At 36.2% G+C, this 19,876-nt stretch overlaps 2 protein-coding genes across 2 annotated transcripts; one reads left to right on the forward strand and one right to left on the reverse strand.

Annotated features, from left to right (window-relative positions):
* The first annotated feature begins 448 nt into the window (after positions 1-448).
* On the forward strand, positions 449-6,311 carry LOC126966594 (zinc finger protein weckle-like). Its single transcript, XM_050810743.1, has 5 exons — positions 449-716; positions 832-1,565; positions 2,055-2,243; positions 3,118-3,226; positions 6,109-6,311. Exons 1-5 carry the CDS (start codon positions 579-581, stop codon positions 6,214-6,216), a joined length of 1,278 nt encoding a protein of 425 aa, XP_050666700.1. The 5' UTR covers positions 449-578; the 3' UTR covers positions 6,217-6,311.
* LOC126966595 (cyclin-dependent kinase 10) lies at positions 6,298-19,649 on the reverse strand. Its single transcript, XM_050810745.1, has 8 exons — positions 19,521-19,649; positions 19,322-19,440; positions 18,924-18,996; positions 17,609-17,783; positions 16,285-16,487; positions 10,860-11,087; positions 9,593-9,811; positions 6,298-6,752 (listed from the first exon to the last, which is right to left on the reverse strand). Exons 1-8 carry the CDS (start codon positions 19,528-19,530, stop codon positions 6,568-6,570), a joined length of 1,212 nt encoding a protein of 403 aa, XP_050666702.1. The 5' UTR covers positions 19,531-19,649; the 3' UTR covers positions 6,298-6,567.
* Between the last annotated feature and the right edge of the window lie 227 nt (positions 19,650-19,876).

A 19,876-nucleotide genomic window follows, 5' to 3' on the forward strand; every position in this document is an offset into this window, starting at 1 on the left:
TATAATCAGATAAACATTTACTTAAACAATTTGTTATTTTGAGAGTGATAACCCTAACTTAACTTATAACTTCTGGGATTAATTACACAAATTAAATTTGAAGATATTTATGAACGCGACCTCTCGCGTTCTTCTTCGTCTCTTCCACTAAGCCAACCGTTCGAGTGACGTATCGTTTGTAAATCTTGTATGTCTTGTTCAACTCTGAGGTTATAGCTTCATCTACATTCTACAGGATCGTTCTTACAGTTGATAACCTGCTCAACCCCTATATTTCCATATTAGGAACTTGACTTGAAAGAGCGACATCTCATGTCAATTTCCTAATATGTAATCTAATAAGTACCTATATATTTGAAAAGATAATAAACCTGTTACGTATATCCTCTTTGAATTATACGCCAAATATCGTTTTTCAGTGTCTCCGTCGCCATTGACAACTCTTCGAATTACATCAAAATTACGCATACGCCACATTATACCCAAATTTTATAGTTTCTGCCATGACCAAATAAGTAAATATTTACCCAAAACATTTAGTATCTCATATATTTTTGGAAAAACTTTTTATATTCCATATGGATGACTTTCTAACTTTAGAGAAAACTATTGTTCGTGAGTTATCCTGTCGTCTGTGCCTGTGCAATGATGTCGTCAAACTTAAGCCACTGAGCGCCGAAGTGAAACGGAAACTCAAGAAACTTTTTGACATAGTAGTAAGTTTAACAGTAGTGTAGTTAAGAAATAGGTACAATACAAAAAAAACATCCCATGTAGTATTGAATGCTCATACCAATGTGCCAATCGCAATAATTACTTATGACTTTCCAGATTCACACAGACGACACCCTCCCAAAAGCTATTTGCCATGATTGTTTACAACAAATTACACAGTTATATCTATACACGGTAAAAGTTGAAAAAACCCAAAAATTTTTAGAATTTCACAAAACAAAAACCAATGAAGAGAAATTAGCTATATTCGATCCCAACGTTAAACAGCATGGACTCGTTACAGCATTATCTAATCAAAATGTTACCAATCAGATAAAATCACATGATTCTAAACCGAAATCAGGTTCCGCAGAGCATCAGCAAGGGGATGTTAAACCTGTTAAAGCCAAACAATCTAAAAGGAAGTCCCCAGCCGAAATGAAATATTTGGAATGCATGCCATTAGACGAATTTGCGATCGCTGAAAAGGTTGATAGATCTCTGCTTAATAGTACATCAGTTAATAACACATTACCAACAAATGAAAAGTTTAAGTCTGAAAAAGAATCGAATAATCAAGAGGATGTTGATATTTTAGATACAGTTGTGATTGTTGATGGACGACCTGCAAGACAGGGCGCAGCTTTGGACAAACAGATCAGTCTATTCTACAAAATGGAATGCTGTATCTGCCATGAAACTGGCTTTAACTTTCGGTCATTGATGAGACATTACAAAGAAAGGCATGGTGTCCCTGGCTACGTAACGTGTTGCAACAAAAAGTTTCATTACTTCTACCCAAAGAAAATAATTGAACATATGGCTTATCATCTTCAGCCAAACATATTTATGTAAGTCACCATTTATTTATATTTCAGATAACATTTCTGAACACCTAAAATCTTCTCGTTGATGAGCTGATTGATTGAGCAATATAATATCAGACCTGCGATCAACGAATTTGAACAACCGCTAGCGTTATTTACCAAACATAAAACAATAATGCTGTGAAAGACAAATTTTGCTGTACCTAGCTTCAATTTGTAAAGTCAAATTTCTTATAAATAGTACCAGAAACGAGCCGGGTGGGCCAGTAAGAAACTAATAAAACAATTAGTTCCGTGCCAATGCTGAGCGTGTAAGGCAAAACGATAAGTCTAACCGGTGTATGGTAACCACATTCGAACAAATCTGAGGTCCTAACTGGGTGTAATTAGTTCGCGGTCAGGTAGATACATTCTTTCACTGAAATTGTTTTAAATGCGAAATTGTTGCTTTGGATATCGAGGATGCAAGTTAAACATATTACTTACATATATCTATATTTGTCAACTTTACAGGTGCAGTAGCTGTCATCAGAACTTTCAAACGTCACAAGAGCTAATTGAGCACCAGACTAATGGTGGTCGGTCTGAAGGCAGGATTATGTGTCCGAGATGTGCCGACAGATATCCCACCTACCATGAGTTGGGCGTCCACCTTATATCGCACCGAACTGACAAAATGCAATGCGATTATTGTGGAAAGCTGTATGTCGTAAATTTTTGATCGCATTCACACGAGTATTACAGAAATGAGGCTTGATAATTTCTATTAAAATCTTATTGGCTACTACTTATTACACTACATTGTAATCTACTAAACATGTAATCAGAATTACATGTTTGTTTGGTTACTTGATGGTAAGTGATCACACTGTATTGCAACACAAGAGGAATCACAGGAGCCTTGCGCCACATAGGTACTAGTTACTCCCGTCTACCAGGTCTACCCATGTCGTACAGGCTTGAATACACAACGCTACGAAATTTATTCCGGTTTGATTGGAGGTAGGTATCTGAAAGAATGTTCCTTTAAAGTGACGTAAGTAACTACTCCAAACATTCAGTTGGTGAGAAAAAGACGCACGTGGAATTTGGCTATGGAACACTTTCCGTGATAAATTCGGTAAAACAATGAAGCCACATCTCTACGCAACGGTAAATGAATTGTAGGTATTTAATGATATAATCCTCACCATGTATGTGACGTTCCACAAAGCGCTTTTAAAGAACTTTCTTTACAAGTACCTTTAACCAAACTATGCAACAATCTTCCTTGCGCCGTGACGCCAGGTCATAATTTGGATACCTTCGCCACGCTCCAGATATTGTAATAAGGCGTGGGCAACAGTGATCGCTCAACATCAATAGGGCTGTAGACTCATTAGTTGATCTAGCTTAGCAGAAATGAACCCACTCCCACTGTTTGATCAAAATACACCTTCTTATAGTCGAATTACAACGACGATGCTTTCACTTGTAAATACGTAGGTAGATAAGGTTTAATATGCTTTCCTAATTAGCTGGCTGAAGAAAACAGTTAGGTATTTTACCTACTTACTAATAAATAAACAACTTTTAGATTAAAACATCATCATCGTAAGAAAACAATTAACCGCATGGAAGATATTATCTTATGTTCACAATGTGTAAGGACACTGAAAACTATTGAAAAGCAAGAAAAAGAAACAGTAAGTAACCAACCAATAACCTACTAAGAAGTTAGAACCATTGACATTAAAAAACGTATTCAAACAAAAATATTTTTTGAGCCCTATGTCAATCACGTGACCAAAATGATTTTTCTCTTTCTGTGACATAAACACATATACATACATATCTCAAAAGTAATACCGCAAAAGCAGGGGCACCTACTGTGTTATCTAACAGTATTGTATCTCGGCCCTCTCCTTCGGCTGCTCAGCTGTCCATAAAGGCAGTCCGACTAAAATATTTTAAATTTTATCTACTAACTTGAGTTTCTTTCTCGTTTTGTGATTGTATATATTATATTTTTATTTAATTAAAATTAAATTAGTTGTGAATGAAGTAGGAAGAGTTCATTAATAGTAGATTATACACCAAGGGAGTAAGCACTGTATTACGTCATGGGCGTCATACTAAACCGTGAGCGGATCGAGGCACTTGTGTACAGTGCCGAGCGAACTTAGACTGCTGACTTTACTAACGTAAACCTTAACTGATCAAGTTAAAGCGCTGTGGTCTGAAAGATGTGACAAGGACTGAGAAAGGAATGCTGAAATGGTTTGGACACGTGGAGCAAATGAGTGAAAAAAGAATGACGCATCAAATATATAAGGCATCGTGTGTGTGGGCAGACCTCGTCGACCAAATTGGGGACGTTTTGAGAAAAGGAAAGGTCCGAAGCACCCGCAACCGGCGAGCATGTATGAAAAGAGTAATGAATGTAGAGGAAGCGCGTGAGGTTTGTAAGGATAGAAGCAAGCTGGAATTCTATTGTCTCTACCTACCCCGACGGGAACAAGGCGTGAGTATGTGTGTGTATAAAGTTTCTATTCGGCTGTCTTTGCTTCGCTTAAGGCGAAGAGTAAGCAGAAAACACGCAAACATGGTGTTTTTAGACAAGTTTTGGGGCGAAAATATAGCATTTCGAGCTATGAACACTACTTAATCCTGTTACACATATCCTTAAGTCTTATTTGTAGGTTGCTAATGCTTGCTGTTGGTTAGTTAACACTGCCGAGCCTTTTTGAACTACCACTTTTCTATGAAGTTAAACAAGTTTTTTGGCATGGCGTGACGCATTTTTTTGGTACTTCTCTCAGAAAAGTTATTTTTATAGCTTGAACTTTTTTGTGTAGGTTCATTTATTCAGATTAGTAGTGAATAACGAGGATTGTAAGCATATAAACTGTTTTCCACCCAAGAATTTCGAAAATATTGGCTTTGTTACATAGATGGCGGGCCGGCAGCCGTGAACTCATATCGCTCAAGGTCGCTGGCATTTAGTGTCGCCTTAATATAATTTCAGCTTACACTTAGCTATGTTTTACGTGGGGAAAGTCCAAGTACGCTCTAGATATCTCAGCATAAGACAAGCTTTATTCCAGAGGTGAAGACTCTATTTGAAATCAATTTTTTATTCTTAAAGAGTAATTTCAAATCGCACGCTCACAAAACCATCACTAAGTTTGTTCATCCCTATTACGAATTAAAACTTCCGTTATGTATTAATGTCGAGTCAGTGTGCCGTTCTCGATGAAAACTAACTACGTACGATCCCTCCATGTCATTTCTGCAAAACATGCCCCTGGAAAGATTTTTGAACCCCTAGCCGCTCGCCAGTATCGTTCCTCGCCGCGCAATCCTATCGTGACCCATTCTTCTTGATTCGAGCTAAGATACGTATGGCAGCAGTCGACGTATACTGGCAGCTAGAACCCATTCCTGACAGCTTGGCTCACCAGAAATTGATAATCGATCCCCTGGTACTAACATTTTCTTTCAGAATGAAGCCAATCTCGGCGGAACCGGTCTATCGGTAACGCTATTAAATTCTATCCATATACTTATATCCACCAATCATTGGCTGCTAGTCAAATTTTGGTGTTGTTTATGAATTAATCTACCAACTACTTTCTAGATCGCTAAAGGCCAATTAAAATATTTCAAAAAAGTTAATTCAACAAATAGTAATCAGGCATGATACCCTATTGTCAAACAATAACCAATAAAAACACGCTACCAATGATAGAGATAATAGGAAAGAAACTATTGTATTATGACTGCCGCTGATCGGTTGATCTAAAAGCAACCTTAGAGTTTCTTGCTCGTTCTTTGTGGATATCTGCCTTTCGAATGAGCTATAGTATAAAAAAATGCATATTTCAAATGATATGTGATTTACCTAAGAAATAAAATTTTTAATCTATGGATATTTAATAATATAATTAATACATAAGAAATTGTCTTAGTTCTATTAATTTGTACGTCATTGTGCTCATTGTTTATGCCGTAACAGATCACGTGACCGAGCATTTTGGCGGCCAACTTTGTAACTACTTAAACCACTTATGAGGCGAACAATACGTTCACTAAGCTCCTAAGCATCATCATCTAAGCATCCTGGGTAAAAAAGCCACCTAATAATTGTTTGAAATTTCCGAAGACGTCCATTGCTGGACGACGGCCTCCGTCAGTCCTCGCTGCCCTCATCCAACCTACTCCAGCGATCTTGACCAGATCGTCGGTTTATCATGTAGGGGGCCTACCAACACTACTTCTTCCGGTACGTGGTCACCACTCGAGAACTTTACTGCCAAAAAGATCACCTGTCCTTCGAGCTATGTGCCCTGCCCACTGCCACTTCAGTTTCGCAACCAGATGGTAGCCCAGATGGCTATGCCGAAGACTTTGGGTTCTCCTAGGGACCATTTCCGATTCGATCTCGCAGGAAAACTGCGAGCATAGCCCTCTCTATTGTCCTCTGAGCGACATTGAGCTTCCTCATAAGGGCCATACTTAGCGACCACGGTTTCCGGCTGAAATGGTTTCAACTTGTGTTATTATATTCTGTTTTTGTTAAACACAGAAAGAGAAGATTAAACTGAACGGCAACGACGTGCTGACAACACAGAAATATCAGAGGTTCCGGCAAGCGATGGGTCTGTCGGCCGACGAAGACGCGTCATCTGATTAAAATTATAAGCAAAAAATTGTAACATAAGGAAACATGTGACAAAAACTCTGTAATAAGCTCGAGTGTAAAATGAAATAAATGTTATATTTTAATAATTGTTTATTCGATATCTTACAACTAAACGCTTTTAAACTATCACCTGTAGTCAGTGTGTTACGAAGTCTCTAGAAACATTTTTAATAGGCAATATCATCGATAGATAGATACCAACTTTAAGAATGGGCAGATCCAAAAACTGATCCCAAAATGTAGAAACCTTAAATATGTCAGTCATCAACAGAGGTGCATACGGCAGACTGGATAGATTATTTTGAACGGTGTTTTGGAATTATTTGAATTAGAAAACTCTGCTTATTCTATTCTCCGTTTCTTGACTAAAGACCCCAGAAGATCTGAAATCGCTGGTAAGTTATTTGTTTGGTCGTTGGCACCAGTGTTCAGGTTTGATAATGGTATGTTCAACTGGTTTGTTGAACCTTTTTGTCCCTTCATATTCCTGTGCTGCGGGAAACTTGGCATCAGCTTTGGATCACATGCTGTGGACATAAATATGTTGTATTAGTTCAACTAATATGTAGGCAAATCTTTTACAATAATATAATTATTATTGGTTAACTAAGATGCAACTGGTAGTTTAGAATGAATAATAGTTGATATAATGGTCACTTCCATTGAGGTCATAATATGTACTGAAAACTAGACGAGCCATCCCAAACAAATTATAGTTACATATTTGATGTATTGTTAAATATGAAACGTGTTTTAAAATTGATGGTGACGAATAGTGGTGGTGGCGCAACCAGTCGCGCCACCGTGGTGTCCGTAAGCTACCAAACTAGACACCATAGAGCAGTGTTTTCCAACCTTTTTAAGGCCATGACCCACCTTATTTCTATGCCACCCATACATAATTTTTAACCTTTTAAAATTGTTTTGTTCCCCTTAAGATAAATATAAAATGTATATAAATAAATGATAAGTTTTAGGAAAAGAACATCCGAAACATCGATCGTAAAATTTCAAATATATAATGAAATTTTCCAATTCAAAATAATTTTAATATTGATTTTTCTAAATTCATTTAGTGTGATTCTTGCTCTTGATGCTTGCTGCACAAATATTTTATATACGGTTCCAATTTGCTAAACTTTAATATCAGCTCTCCGCGTTGTGTTATATCAAGTCGATTTTTTATCAGTAAATCATTTACAGCACTAAATCCACATTCAGCTAAATATGAAGATGGAAACGGTCGTAAAAGTTTTCTTGCACCTTCTTGAATTTGCCTTTTTTGTTAAATTTGATGAAATCGAAAGGGTTAAAGTCGTGTTGAATTTTAAATCGCCCCAGTAACTTTTAAATTGCGCCCCAGTAACTTTTAAATTGCCCCCCTGTGGGGCATGAGCCCCACGTTGGGAAACAATGCCATAGAGACGCCAGAATCATGACGCGTCCGAGCTGGTCGCGCCACCAAATTGGTTGCTTAACCAAACACCAGTTGAGTGACTCCCTATAGAGCTGTTTAAATTTTGTTGGTAGGGGCGACTGGCTGCGCCACCGTGGTGAAATATTATCCTAGGCGTCAGCCCTTAAAAGGCGCTGGATCAATGCCACAACAGTAGAGAATATAAAGTGACAGCATGCCTATACACTATGTTGTATGCTCTATCAATTGGAATTGGAATGGATGAATAATTTTATGTTAAATTTAGATACCATAAACATATCCAAGTTACTTGATCCTGTTATCGTTTTAAATATATATAGACTTATATATTTATATATAGACTTAATCATCATGAAACAAATTAGACGACTATGGGACCACTTTATCAAGTTTATTTGCGATGGCATAAATAAAAGGCATAAAATGCATTTATTTTCTCAATATTGATTCCTTTAGAATTATTTTTGATATACTACCACCGCTTCGGAAACAAATGGCGCCCTGAGAGAGTAAAAGCGACTCAAGAAACTCTCCCAGTATTGTTTTTTGCGTCATTTTAAATAAAATATACAATATTGTACTGTCATTGTTATTGCTATAAAATAATTATAATCTAGTCCCAGGCTGTCTGATCAGTAAGATATTCAGCTGTGGAGTAGTAGGATTTACGATAGCGACAGATGCAAAGTGATAAGATGAGCAAACGATACACTGCCACTGACCTCTACTATATATCACTGGATTGGCGGCTGTCAAAGTGCTATTGTGCCTGTTTGATATACGCCATTTTGGCGCTGTTGGCCATGTAGCGAGAGTCTGCGGTACTAACACTAGTGAAGATAACCTAAGCAAACATCGAAAGACGGCGGGAAACTATTTACAAAAAAAATGTGTACTTTTTAACGTTGATTCTTGAAGAATAAATAACACGGAAAAAAAACGAAACTAATTCGTAAGTTCCTTCGCAGCCATTTGTATTATAAGTCAAAATTAGTTCTCTGGACGCTCGCGAGTGGCGCTTCAAATAGGCACAAAAAATTTACTGTCAAACATATGGAACAGCCTGTCCAGTGGTATTTATACAGGTCAGTGCACTCTGCACATTATGTTGCAGTGCCACTCATGCAGTGAAACTCTGAACAGTCATCTTGAGACATGAGTCAGAGTAGCCCAGTAATTCTACTAGTTACTATTATTACTATTGGGGGCAGAATACGGTGTCAATGACGTGTCCATCTAGTCAGCATCTGGTATACCATACAATATTATCATAGGTCGCCTATTGATGTCTACCGTTTTACCTCCATAAACTGTGATACTCGATGGAAACTCCAATCAGCACTTCCATTAAAATTGAATTGTTTCGTACCCGCTCCTGTTACTTGACAGACTCATACCATTCGACTAACCGTTAATTCAAGATCTTTGTCTCAAACTTAATTCAGCTTCTTCCATTTGACCGCATACAATGAAGAGCGGCTCGACTCATCGCATCTCCGATCGGCTTGATTCTTTGGCGTTGCGTAGAGATGTGGGTTCTATCTGCATCTTCTACCGAATTGCGTGGAGTGCTCAGAGGAGCTGTTCGGATTGATTTCCAGCGTCCGAATTCCTCCACCGGACATTACGTGCAAAGTAGGTACCACCCTCATCACGTTGACGTCTGGCATTCCACAACCGCGCGTTTTGCAAGAAATTTCTTGCCTCGCACAGCCTCTTTGTGGAATCGATTACCGGCTGCCGTTCCCGAACCGATACAGCTTAGGGACCTTCACGAAAAGAGCATACCTTAAAAACCGGCAACGCATCTATTGACACCTGATGTTGCAGATGTCCATGGGCGGTTGCCTCACTTCTCCCCATCCCATGAGCCTCTTGCCCGTTTGCCCCCTCTTATATAAAAAATAATAATAATACTAATAAACTCACGCAAAGGTTGTTCTTTGAAGTAAGAACTCTGCAAGCACTCTTCCGCCGTCGCTCTCTTGTTCGGATCATACATGAATAAGAAATTGAGCAGCCTCAGCCCTGCCGCAGACAGCCACGGGAACCTTTGCTTCAAGTTGTTGTAGGGCTGTTGCTTCAATGTAAAGTTCTGTAGGGCTGGCAGTGCACTGAATTCAGGCCATATAGCGTCTGATGGTGTTCCTGAAGAGATATTAAAAATTATTATCCCATACATACATACACTTGAGATTGCAAAGCTATTTGGCCAGTTAGATTTATTATGTCGTGGATGATTTTAAGGCGCCAACGGACGGTTTTATTAATTTCTCGCCTCTTCATTTTAACTGCAAGACAAAATATAAGAATTCAACCCAGAAGTCGATATTAGTTTGAGCTTCCAAACTATAGTCAAGACAAACTTCAATACCTTAGTAAATAGGATACACAATCACATCACATTGAGAGTTATGAAGGGAGAAAATGGTGTAATCCTATTGATCCCAAAAATTCTGCTGACTAGTCTGACAATCAGCAGCAATATTTATAAAAAAAAATAGGAAAACGGTTGACTCTACAGGCCATCCCTGCAACTTTCCGTTAATTCCATTCCTAAACGCTTCAAATTGTTAGCTGTTCTGTTTTTGAGATATTCGAGCTCAAAAGTCTGGTAAAAGTTTAATAAAACACAATTTTTTTAATTTCCAAACGGCAATAACTTTTCAATGAATGAACCCATTTTGCAGTTGGCGGCATTCGACGTATTTTTTTGGACCTCCTAAAGAATCTTTGATTTTCAATTGATCAAACTTGAACTTAGAATAAACTTTTTTTGACCGGCTTGGTGGTGATCGAAGTAGTTTTTTGATATTAAAAGCTAATTGGTGTTTCGAATTGATCGGTAAAGTAGTTTAAAAGTTATTCCAAAAAAAACTTAGCGTAGTTTTTTTGGGATTTATTAAAATTTACCGGTCCGAATTGTATTCAAAATCCAAGTTTGGTCAAGCCCTTTCAAATGGCGCCAATCGCCTTGAAATTGGAAACCTTCAAGGTAATAGTTAGGGAAGCTTCCTAGGACCTTAAAACGTCGAGATCTGATGAAAACTCGATTTTAGTAGAACCAATAACTTCGCACTCGCGTTATTCAAAATACTATAATATAGATTTCCAAATTTATTGAAAATTTAACACTGTTAAAATTTTTATCTAAAACCACTCAGTGTCTAGACTCTAGGCAACACAGATAACTTACCAAGCAAATCTACAATCAACTCCAACTGTTCTATTTCAGTCCTGCCTGGTAGTAATGGTTTGTTGGCCAACAGTTCCCCTAGGATGCAACCAGCTGCCCACATATCAAGTGCTGGAGTTTGTTTAGGTGACTGCAGCAGTAGCTCTGGTGCCCTGTACCACAGAGTTACAACTCGCGGCGTCGCACTACGAGCCGGAGCGCCCAACCATCTCGCCAAACCAAAATCAGCTGTAATGTAAAAATATTTCCAATGATATATATCGTTATGACGTGTGACCAGGCGATTAGTCCGCAACTATTACAGATATTCAAAAACTTTAAACTGATTTCGAAAGTATGTCACCGTCAATCAGTAAATCGACATCGACAAAAACTTTTTAAAAATCAAACGAGAAGTATCTAAAATTTTGATATTTTAAGATTTTGACATGTTGTTTGTTGTATATTTTTGTATTTTGTTCAAATAAAAGATAATTATTATCTTTGACTTAGGATGTTTTATAGTTGATCCCCACAATGTCAATTTAAGACTTAATATGTTCAGTCTCAGTAACTCAATATTTTCACTAGCTATGGCACCCTTCAAACCAAAACTCAAAATAGTATTGCTGTCATCTCTGGTCTGGCGCACCACAGTATCAGCTCGACCCATTTGACCGCGTGCAACGCAGAGCAGCTCGAATTGTCGGGGACCCAGTGCTCTGTGAACGGCTGGATCACTTGGCGTTGCGTAGAGATGTCACTTCATTGTGTGTCTCCTAGCGCATTTATCACGGGGAGTGTTCCGAAGAGCTGTTTAACCCCACCATCTGGACGTGTTACGATCCTCCACAGTGCGGTTTACAAGGAGGTTTTTTTCCACGTACTACAAAGCTGTGGAATGAGCTTCCTTGTGTGGTGTTTCCGGGACTATATGACATGGGTACCTTCAAAAAAAGCGCGTACACCTTCCTTAAAGGCCGGCAACGCTCCTGTAATTCCTTTGATGTTGCAGGAGATTGTAGGCGGCGGTGATCACTTAACACTAGCTGACCCGTACGCTTGTTTGTCCTCCTATTCCATAAAAACAAAAATAGTGCTTGAAAATGACTGCTTCACAGCTTCAAACTGTGGTACCTATCTAGAAAGCAGCCAGTGCAATGAACTTACCACTAATAATAATGCGCAATCAAAAATGGGTTTCTTTATTTGAACTTTGTGGCTACGATAGAATTGCTAACATAGACTAAATTCTAGACACTACATGGCATGTATGGTTAAGTGGTTCTTTGTCCAATCACACAATCATTTATTAAAAATAAACATATTAAAGATTACATTTGGAATCTAATATATGAATCCTATAAAAGCAAAAGCAGTAATATCCATTAATTTTTAAATTTGACATTTTGCTGCCGCTTAACTGTTTATTTAATTGTTACCTAGATTTCTAAGTCACGTCGCTTCAAAAGTAGCAACATCCCATATTAAAATAGCCACGAAAAACACTGTTGATTGCAAACCAAGCAAAATCCACGTTTGTCAAATGCATACATAGCAATATCCTAATTGGCCAATCACAGCCCCTCATGTATCACGAATTAGTATGGCGTCTATTGTTTTGGAAGCTAGAGACCTCTCCGTGTTATCTTGTATTTTTAAATATTTTTTTAAGTTCTAGTGGAAAATTCGTGGAAAACTTTAATCATGGATTGTTCTCCTGTAGCTGTAGATAATCGTATAGCTCGAAAACGTATTGCAACATCCCGAAAATTGGAAAAGGAATGTGGCCAAAGTTGAAAGGTTTGTATACATGTCATTAGTATGATCACATCATTTTGATACATTTATTTTGTTGGTATTTATTTAGAGTTATTTGGTTGCTTGTATGTTTATTTAAATTACGTTTCTTTTTTCTCTAAATGTGCTAAAGAAATTTAAGCTGCTTTTTTACAACTGCGGTAATAAAGCTGTTTTATGATTATAAGATAAAAAGATTTTTTTTTTGTAAGTTTCTTTGTTAATGTGTGTTTCCAAAGCGGCTCAAAAGCTTTTAAGCCAGTTGTCTATAGTTGTTTTACATCGATGAAACTTTTATATCAACTTTGACTCCCTTTCAACTATTGCTTTGTTTTAGGTATTCACCGAAAACATTTGCTGTCAGACCGTTATGTAATCATAATAAAAAATTTGAGTGCAAAAATCTAAAAATGTCCGATGTTAAATCATTTTTTGAAGGATTTTATAAATTTAAGGATAAAACTAATCAAGATGCTTTCATATTGAAACACTGCTCAGTAAAGTCGATTCAACGTCATCGTCCAAAAAATAACAAGCACAAGCCAAAATCTTTTCAAATTAGCTACTTCATGTACAGCCTCTCTTCAAAGAAGCGAGTGCCTGTTTGTCAAACATTTTTTTTGAAAGTGCTACAAATTACTAAGTACCGGGTCCAAACGGTAATGAAAGAATATTTTGAAAATGGAGTTTTACTCACTGAAAAAAGGGGTGGAGATCGCGTTTCCCAGAAAAATGCTCGAAAGAAACTTGCAGTTATAGGTTTTATTGAAAATTTGCATTGTGATGAGCCCCATTACTGCCGTGGGAACACCAAAAGGTACTACTTATCGTCAGAATTGAGTATCAACAAATTATGGCGACTGTACAATACTCAGGCTGAAAGTGAGTTAAAAGTTAAGTCGTCATATTTTCGAACAGTTTTTACGAGGAATTACAATTTGGGGTTCGGAACGCCTCGAACTGATGTTTGTTCATTTTGCCTTCAGTTTGGTGAGAAAATCAAAACGGAGACGGATGTTAGTATCCGCAATGATTTAATTATAAAACAAAGACTGCATAAACTAAAAGCTAAAGCGTTTTTTGATTTAGTTAAGGAACAGAAACCGGAATTACTTATACTATCATACGACTGTCAGAAAAATTTATGTTTGCCCAAAACCCCAGACCAATCAGCGTATTACTCCCGACAGATAAACTTGTTTAATTTCACTATTGTGCAGGGTTCGTCAAAAAGTAAATTAGAACCTTTGAAATGTATTTGCATATTGCTGGGCAGAAAATTCTTTCCCTAAAGCGTCAAACCAAATTGCATCAGCTATTTATCATAGATTACAAAATACTGATTTAATTGGTATCAAGACAGTTCGCTTGTTAGCCGATGGTTGCGCTGGACAGAACAAAAATACAACAGTTGTGGGAATGTGTGCGAAGTGGCTTTCTGAAGCCCCCTCCCATATAAAAAGTGTGGAGCTTATATTTCCTGTAGTGGGTCACTCATTTATACCCCCTGACAGGGTGTTTGCTAGGATTGAAAAAGAAATTAGAAAAAGGGAGATAATCGCTAATCCAGAAGAATATCACGAAATAATTAAAGAATGTGCAACACTTATAACTTTAGGAAATCACTGTAAAGTATTTGATTGGAAAGATGCAGCTGCGGATGTTTTTAAGCCTGTAGGCAAATGGCATTTCAAATTTAAAAGCTGCAAACGTTATGAACTAAAACGTTCAAAGTAGGAAGGAAATGTTTTGATTAAAGGAAACATACATTACAAACATGACAATAGTACTTTCAAAAATGTAAACCTGCCAGGTGTGCTTACATCTAGTCTCAATCCGAGGGAAATTTTTGCAACCAATAGTGTCAGCGTAGCAAAAGCAACAGATGTCCGCAAATTATTAACTAATCACTATGGCAACAATTGGGAATCTATTGAGCGCTTGAGTTTTTATGTTAATTTGGTGTCTCATAATCAGTCAAGTGAAGAAAGTGACACCCAAGGAGGCACACACAATATGTCTGACATGATTTGTGAACCGCAAGAAACATTCACAGATTTGTATGTTTAATAATTATTATCTATAGGTACAATTCCATAAATATTGTGGCTAAAGTTACCTTAATTTGATTAAATACAAATAGTATTCTGATTTATTATTTTTATTTATTTGAAACATCTTTTTCAACTTCTTTCAACTAGGCATGAAAAAATGTTAGTTAGTAAACTACTTCATGCAAACATGGTAAGTACAGGATTCCGCAAAAAGTATCAAAAATGTTTGTTCCTCAATATCTGTATTCAATATGGCGTCATAATTTAGAAGTTAGGAACAAACACAGCAACATCCGTTGAAGTGAGATTCAAATACAGCAATTATCAAATGTCAAATTCAAATACAGCAAAATCCATTTATGTTTTGCTTTTTTTTAATTAATCGTTTAAATTATTTGTTGTTTTGAATTGTATTAACAAAATATTAACATCTATTAATCATAATGTAAATTTGTTTCCATGAAAATGCAACTGTACGTGTCTTAATAAAGTTTTTTTCGATTTACCAGTAACTGTCAAAAAAGGATATTGCTTGTTTTGCTTTTATATGATTCATATGTGTGCCCATGTTTCTTTTATACAAAAATAAGGCATGCAAAAGATATTTAAATTCATCTTTTATACTTATTGGTAATAGGATTCCATAAAAATATTATACAGGGGTGTATTCATTGTATAAGATTTCATCAATCAATTTATATTAAAATACATATAAAGATAATATGCGGTATTTTCAAGTGATGTGTAATGATTAAAATAGCCATTGCCAAAAAAAAAGTGTTTGTGGTAGGTAGAAAAGAGCCCCCTGTTTGATCTTTGCACGCCACATACCATTGTGTTTATGGTTTTCGTATTCATATGTATGTTTATTTGACACTTGATAAGGTTGGCAACACTCTTGTAGGTATACATTCCACAGGAGCCATAGTAGGAAGAATAGAATAGAACACTTGTAATTTTTCTGGTTTTACAAGAGAGTGTATATATAGGATTTTACAAAACTATCAGTCAAGCCGAAAGGAGCTTTAAATGGAGCCTTATAATGAGTCCATTCACAATATTTAAGAACCGTAGTAACACTGTGTTACATACCCCAAAAAAAAAAAATATTTTCACTGATGTGCAATCCCTATTTAAGTAAAATTAAAGAGTAAACTACATAGAATGTACTTATATTTCTACCTAATTCACGGAACGACAAAAATTTTAAAAGACTTAACCTAACAAAACAACCTAAACAAACACTTACTTTTTCATAGTAAACATCAAATTTACAGAAACTGCTCATAGTGTGCTCCGCCTTGCTCAATACACAACCTCGCTGTTCGGAATATGGCTTGTGTGGCATTTCCCACCATTGTCAGTGTTATAATTGAAAACCGATCCAACACACTGTTCCATTTTGTGTTGAGCAATCGGAGCCAAATGGATACACACCAAGCAACATACTTGACAACCCAATCTACACTCTGAGAGACTAGTGAATGTCCCAGGAGGCTACTTTGCTTTTGGTCTGAGTTGGGTTTTATTTGTACATTTCACACACAATAAACCATGACAATTGTAATACTATAACTCTAAAATTTTCTTACCAATTTTTACACATCCTTTATCAGTCAGTAACAAATTGGAAACTTTTAAATCCCTGTGCACTATGAAGTTTGAGTGCAAGTACTTAAGCCCCTTCAATACTTGCAGCATCAGGCATTTCACTTGCGACTCGGTGAATGGTGATGACATATTGTCCAATAATGATGCAAGATCTTGTTCACAGTACTCCATTGACAGGAAAATACTGAAAGTTTATACACCTTCATTATATAATACACATTAATCTATACTAATTTTATTAAGGTGAAGAGTTTTTTAAAAGAGCTAATCTCTAATTATACCATATGTGAGGACTGAGCATTAGTCATAAGCTAGCCATAGTGGTGAGTGATACCAGAATAGGTAAAATTTTCTTAAAAAATATTGATTTCTTTTTATTTTTTTTATGATAATAAAGGACAAGACGAGCAGGATGTTCAGCTGATGGTAATTGATATGCCATGCCCATTACAATGCAGTACCGCTAAGGATTCTCAAAAAACCCAAAAATTCTGAGCGGCACTACAATTGCGCTGGTCACCTTGAGACATAAGTTGTTAAGCCTCATTTGCCCAGTAATTTCACTAGCTACGGCGCCCTTCTGACCGAAACACAGTAATGCTTACATATTACTGCTTCACGGCAGAAATAGGCGCCGTTGTGGTACCCATAATCTAGCCAGCTTCCTGTGCAAAGGAGCCTCCCACTGGTATTATTTGAACATCTTAAAAAAAGTCTGCAAAACTATAGGTAACTAAGTTAACTAACCAATTCATACTTATATAGGGCTAGGTTTAGGCGAGAGCTCCTGTGTCACATTAATATTATACTAGGATAAAAACCAGTCAAAATGTTGGCTATAAACTGGTGGGAAACTTAATACAGAAAATTTAAGCAACATCAATATACTCTTTGACAGTAAAATAGTGAACAATTAATAAATTCTAATAATTTATATAATTTTTCGATATCATATCTAATATATAAAATTTTCGTGTCATGGTGTTAAACATTGAACTCCTCCGAAACAGCTTGACCGATTCTCATGAAATTTTGAGTGCATATTGGGTAGGTCTGAGAATTGGACAACATCTATTTTTCATCCCCCTAAATGTTAAGGGTGGTCCACACGAAATTATTTTTAATTTTTTTTTTAAATTTGTTTGATTATGAGTCAGCATTAAAAAATACATACAACTTCAAATTTTCACCCATCTACGATGAACAGTTACTTTTGTATCGCGATTTTAATATCAGGAATACAATGTTTGCTGGGTCAGCTAGTAATATACTTATAGTATATAATAGGTGTAAATTTAGTAATACCTTTCAAGGGATCTGCCAACTAGCACCTCCTTTAAATGCACAATATTTTCATGGCGACATGACATCAGTACTTGAATTTCCCTCAGCCCACTAAGGGGAAGTCCATCTCTCTCTACATCCATCCTTACTTTTTTCAAAGCAACTATATTATTATTTAGTTTATCTTTTGCTCGATCTATAAATTGAATATAAATGCATTTTTAATAATTTTTGTGAGTGTTGCTGACACAAAGTAGTGAATGTGCCTCTCTCATCTGGAAGTTACAGGTTCAATTCCTGACCGCCATGAATCAGTGTGTTATCAATTCTTATAAATTCATGAAGCTGAAAAAAACATTGTGAGAATACCTAAACACATCTACAAAGAAATTAAAAAGTTGTATGTGATGTTAGCCAACTCCAGGCTTAAAAGAAAAAAAAATAGCTAGTGAGAACTTTACCTATAAATTTGCCAATTTGGTTGCTTAGAATTTCCAAGGCTACACTTCACAAACCATCCCAGAGTTAAGAATTGTTAAAACATATTATAAATTATAAATCAAACTTCAGCCCACTTGGATTGGGTTGGCTAGGTTAGCCGTGACATTCACTTGACAGAAAGATGTCACTTCCACCACATGAAACACTCAAGTCTTCTACCTCATTCAGTGTTCTGAAGAGTTGTTTGACCTGATGTGCATTATCAAATTACACCATTGCAGAAACTACAAACAAAAACATCATCCAACCTTGCAATGCAAATTTTCAAGGAACTGTCTTCCATCATATAACCAAACCTGTTACCTTACAGGATGATGCCAAGTCAATTTAAAAAATTGCATACAGCACCCACCTGATGCCAGCAACTTTCCTATTATTTCTATGGTGTTGCAAGAGTCCTTGTGGCTCTGATCACATACTATCAGGTTATTGGTCCACCAATTTGAAAAAAAAAAAAATTAGTATGAATATTTTTCTAATAGTGCATTAATGTTCTGAAGAACAGTTCAACCTGATTCCTCCAAATTCCACCTTTTCATATATGACAAAAACTTAAACATAATCTTCACTATCTAGATGAGTGGACTTTTTAAGTAACTTCTTATTATAAAAGAGGAGGACAAAAAAACACCTAATCAATGGTTTGTAATAAAAATCCTTACTAAGTCCTTACTTTAAAGTGAAGCATACCTAATAATGGTGACCACTTAATATCAACACAACACTTGTTTGTTCTCAACACAAAAAAAATATGTATCCAACTATCATTACAGCTTGGATTATTTTCAAGACGTCTGTATATATCTGTTGTAAGAAGACTACTCTGTACACTTACAGACAATTCCATAGGTGCCTTCTCCAATACGATTCAATTTTTCAAATTCACCAACAAATCTGCACCTGCCTAACTGTGGGTTTAGAAAAAACATACCAATTACAGCAGGCAATATTTAATTTAAATTATAAAATATTAATTATCAGTGAGATAAAGGAATTCTAAGATTATATATATATATTTGACAAATTAAATCAATTTTATTGAATGACTATTTATTTCCTCATTAAGAGTAAATTCATCAACTTAGTAACTGATTGAATAAAAATTTAAGTAAGTTCACCAGCTCCTGGCACATATGTATGCAAATCTAATAAAAGCCGGCAATGTAGTAAATACTTTTCTTTCAAAATACAAAAAACCTGCAGTTCTAGTGTTTATAGGTTATGTCCACTTACAATATCTTTTTCAGGTATTTCCATAGTTTTCCCAGTTCTGAAGGATATGAGCACCCCTTTTCGTGCTGCTGGGCCGGTGGGATCCGAATTATCTGTATTTACATTTGGCTTTTCAGAATCTGAAATTAAATAAACTTAATCATATATTTACTGACAACTTCCTAAAACGAAAATACCTACTTTTTATTTTTAAACTTACTTTGAGACATTGTGAAGCAAAGATATTCTTAGAGTTTCCGCAACGTAGTTTTTAAACCAATAAATCAGTAATGTTTACTAAGTGACACTTGCCGGTATCGATCACAAATTATAGTAAACAAAACGAAAGTGAAACGGCAATGGAATGGTATATATATATATATTTTTTTTTTATATATTAATTCGTTCTTTCGAACAGGCTATAGCCAGGGGCCTTACTGCCTTGTCGTTAGTATTTTCATTTCTTGGTATTTATTATTTTCACTATTTTGTTTTACAAAAAGTCCAATCCAGTTTTCTCATTTCATCTTACATTATTTCCATTTTCCTTTTCCAATTATGTATATTCGATAGCGA

This window comes from Leptidea sinapis, chromosome 10, assembly GCF_905404315.1.
Source record: "Leptidea sinapis chromosome 10, ilLepSina1.1, whole genome shotgun sequence".
Classification (NCBI taxonomy): domain Eukaryota; kingdom Metazoa; phylum Arthropoda; class Insecta; order Lepidoptera; family Pieridae; genus Leptidea; species Leptidea sinapis.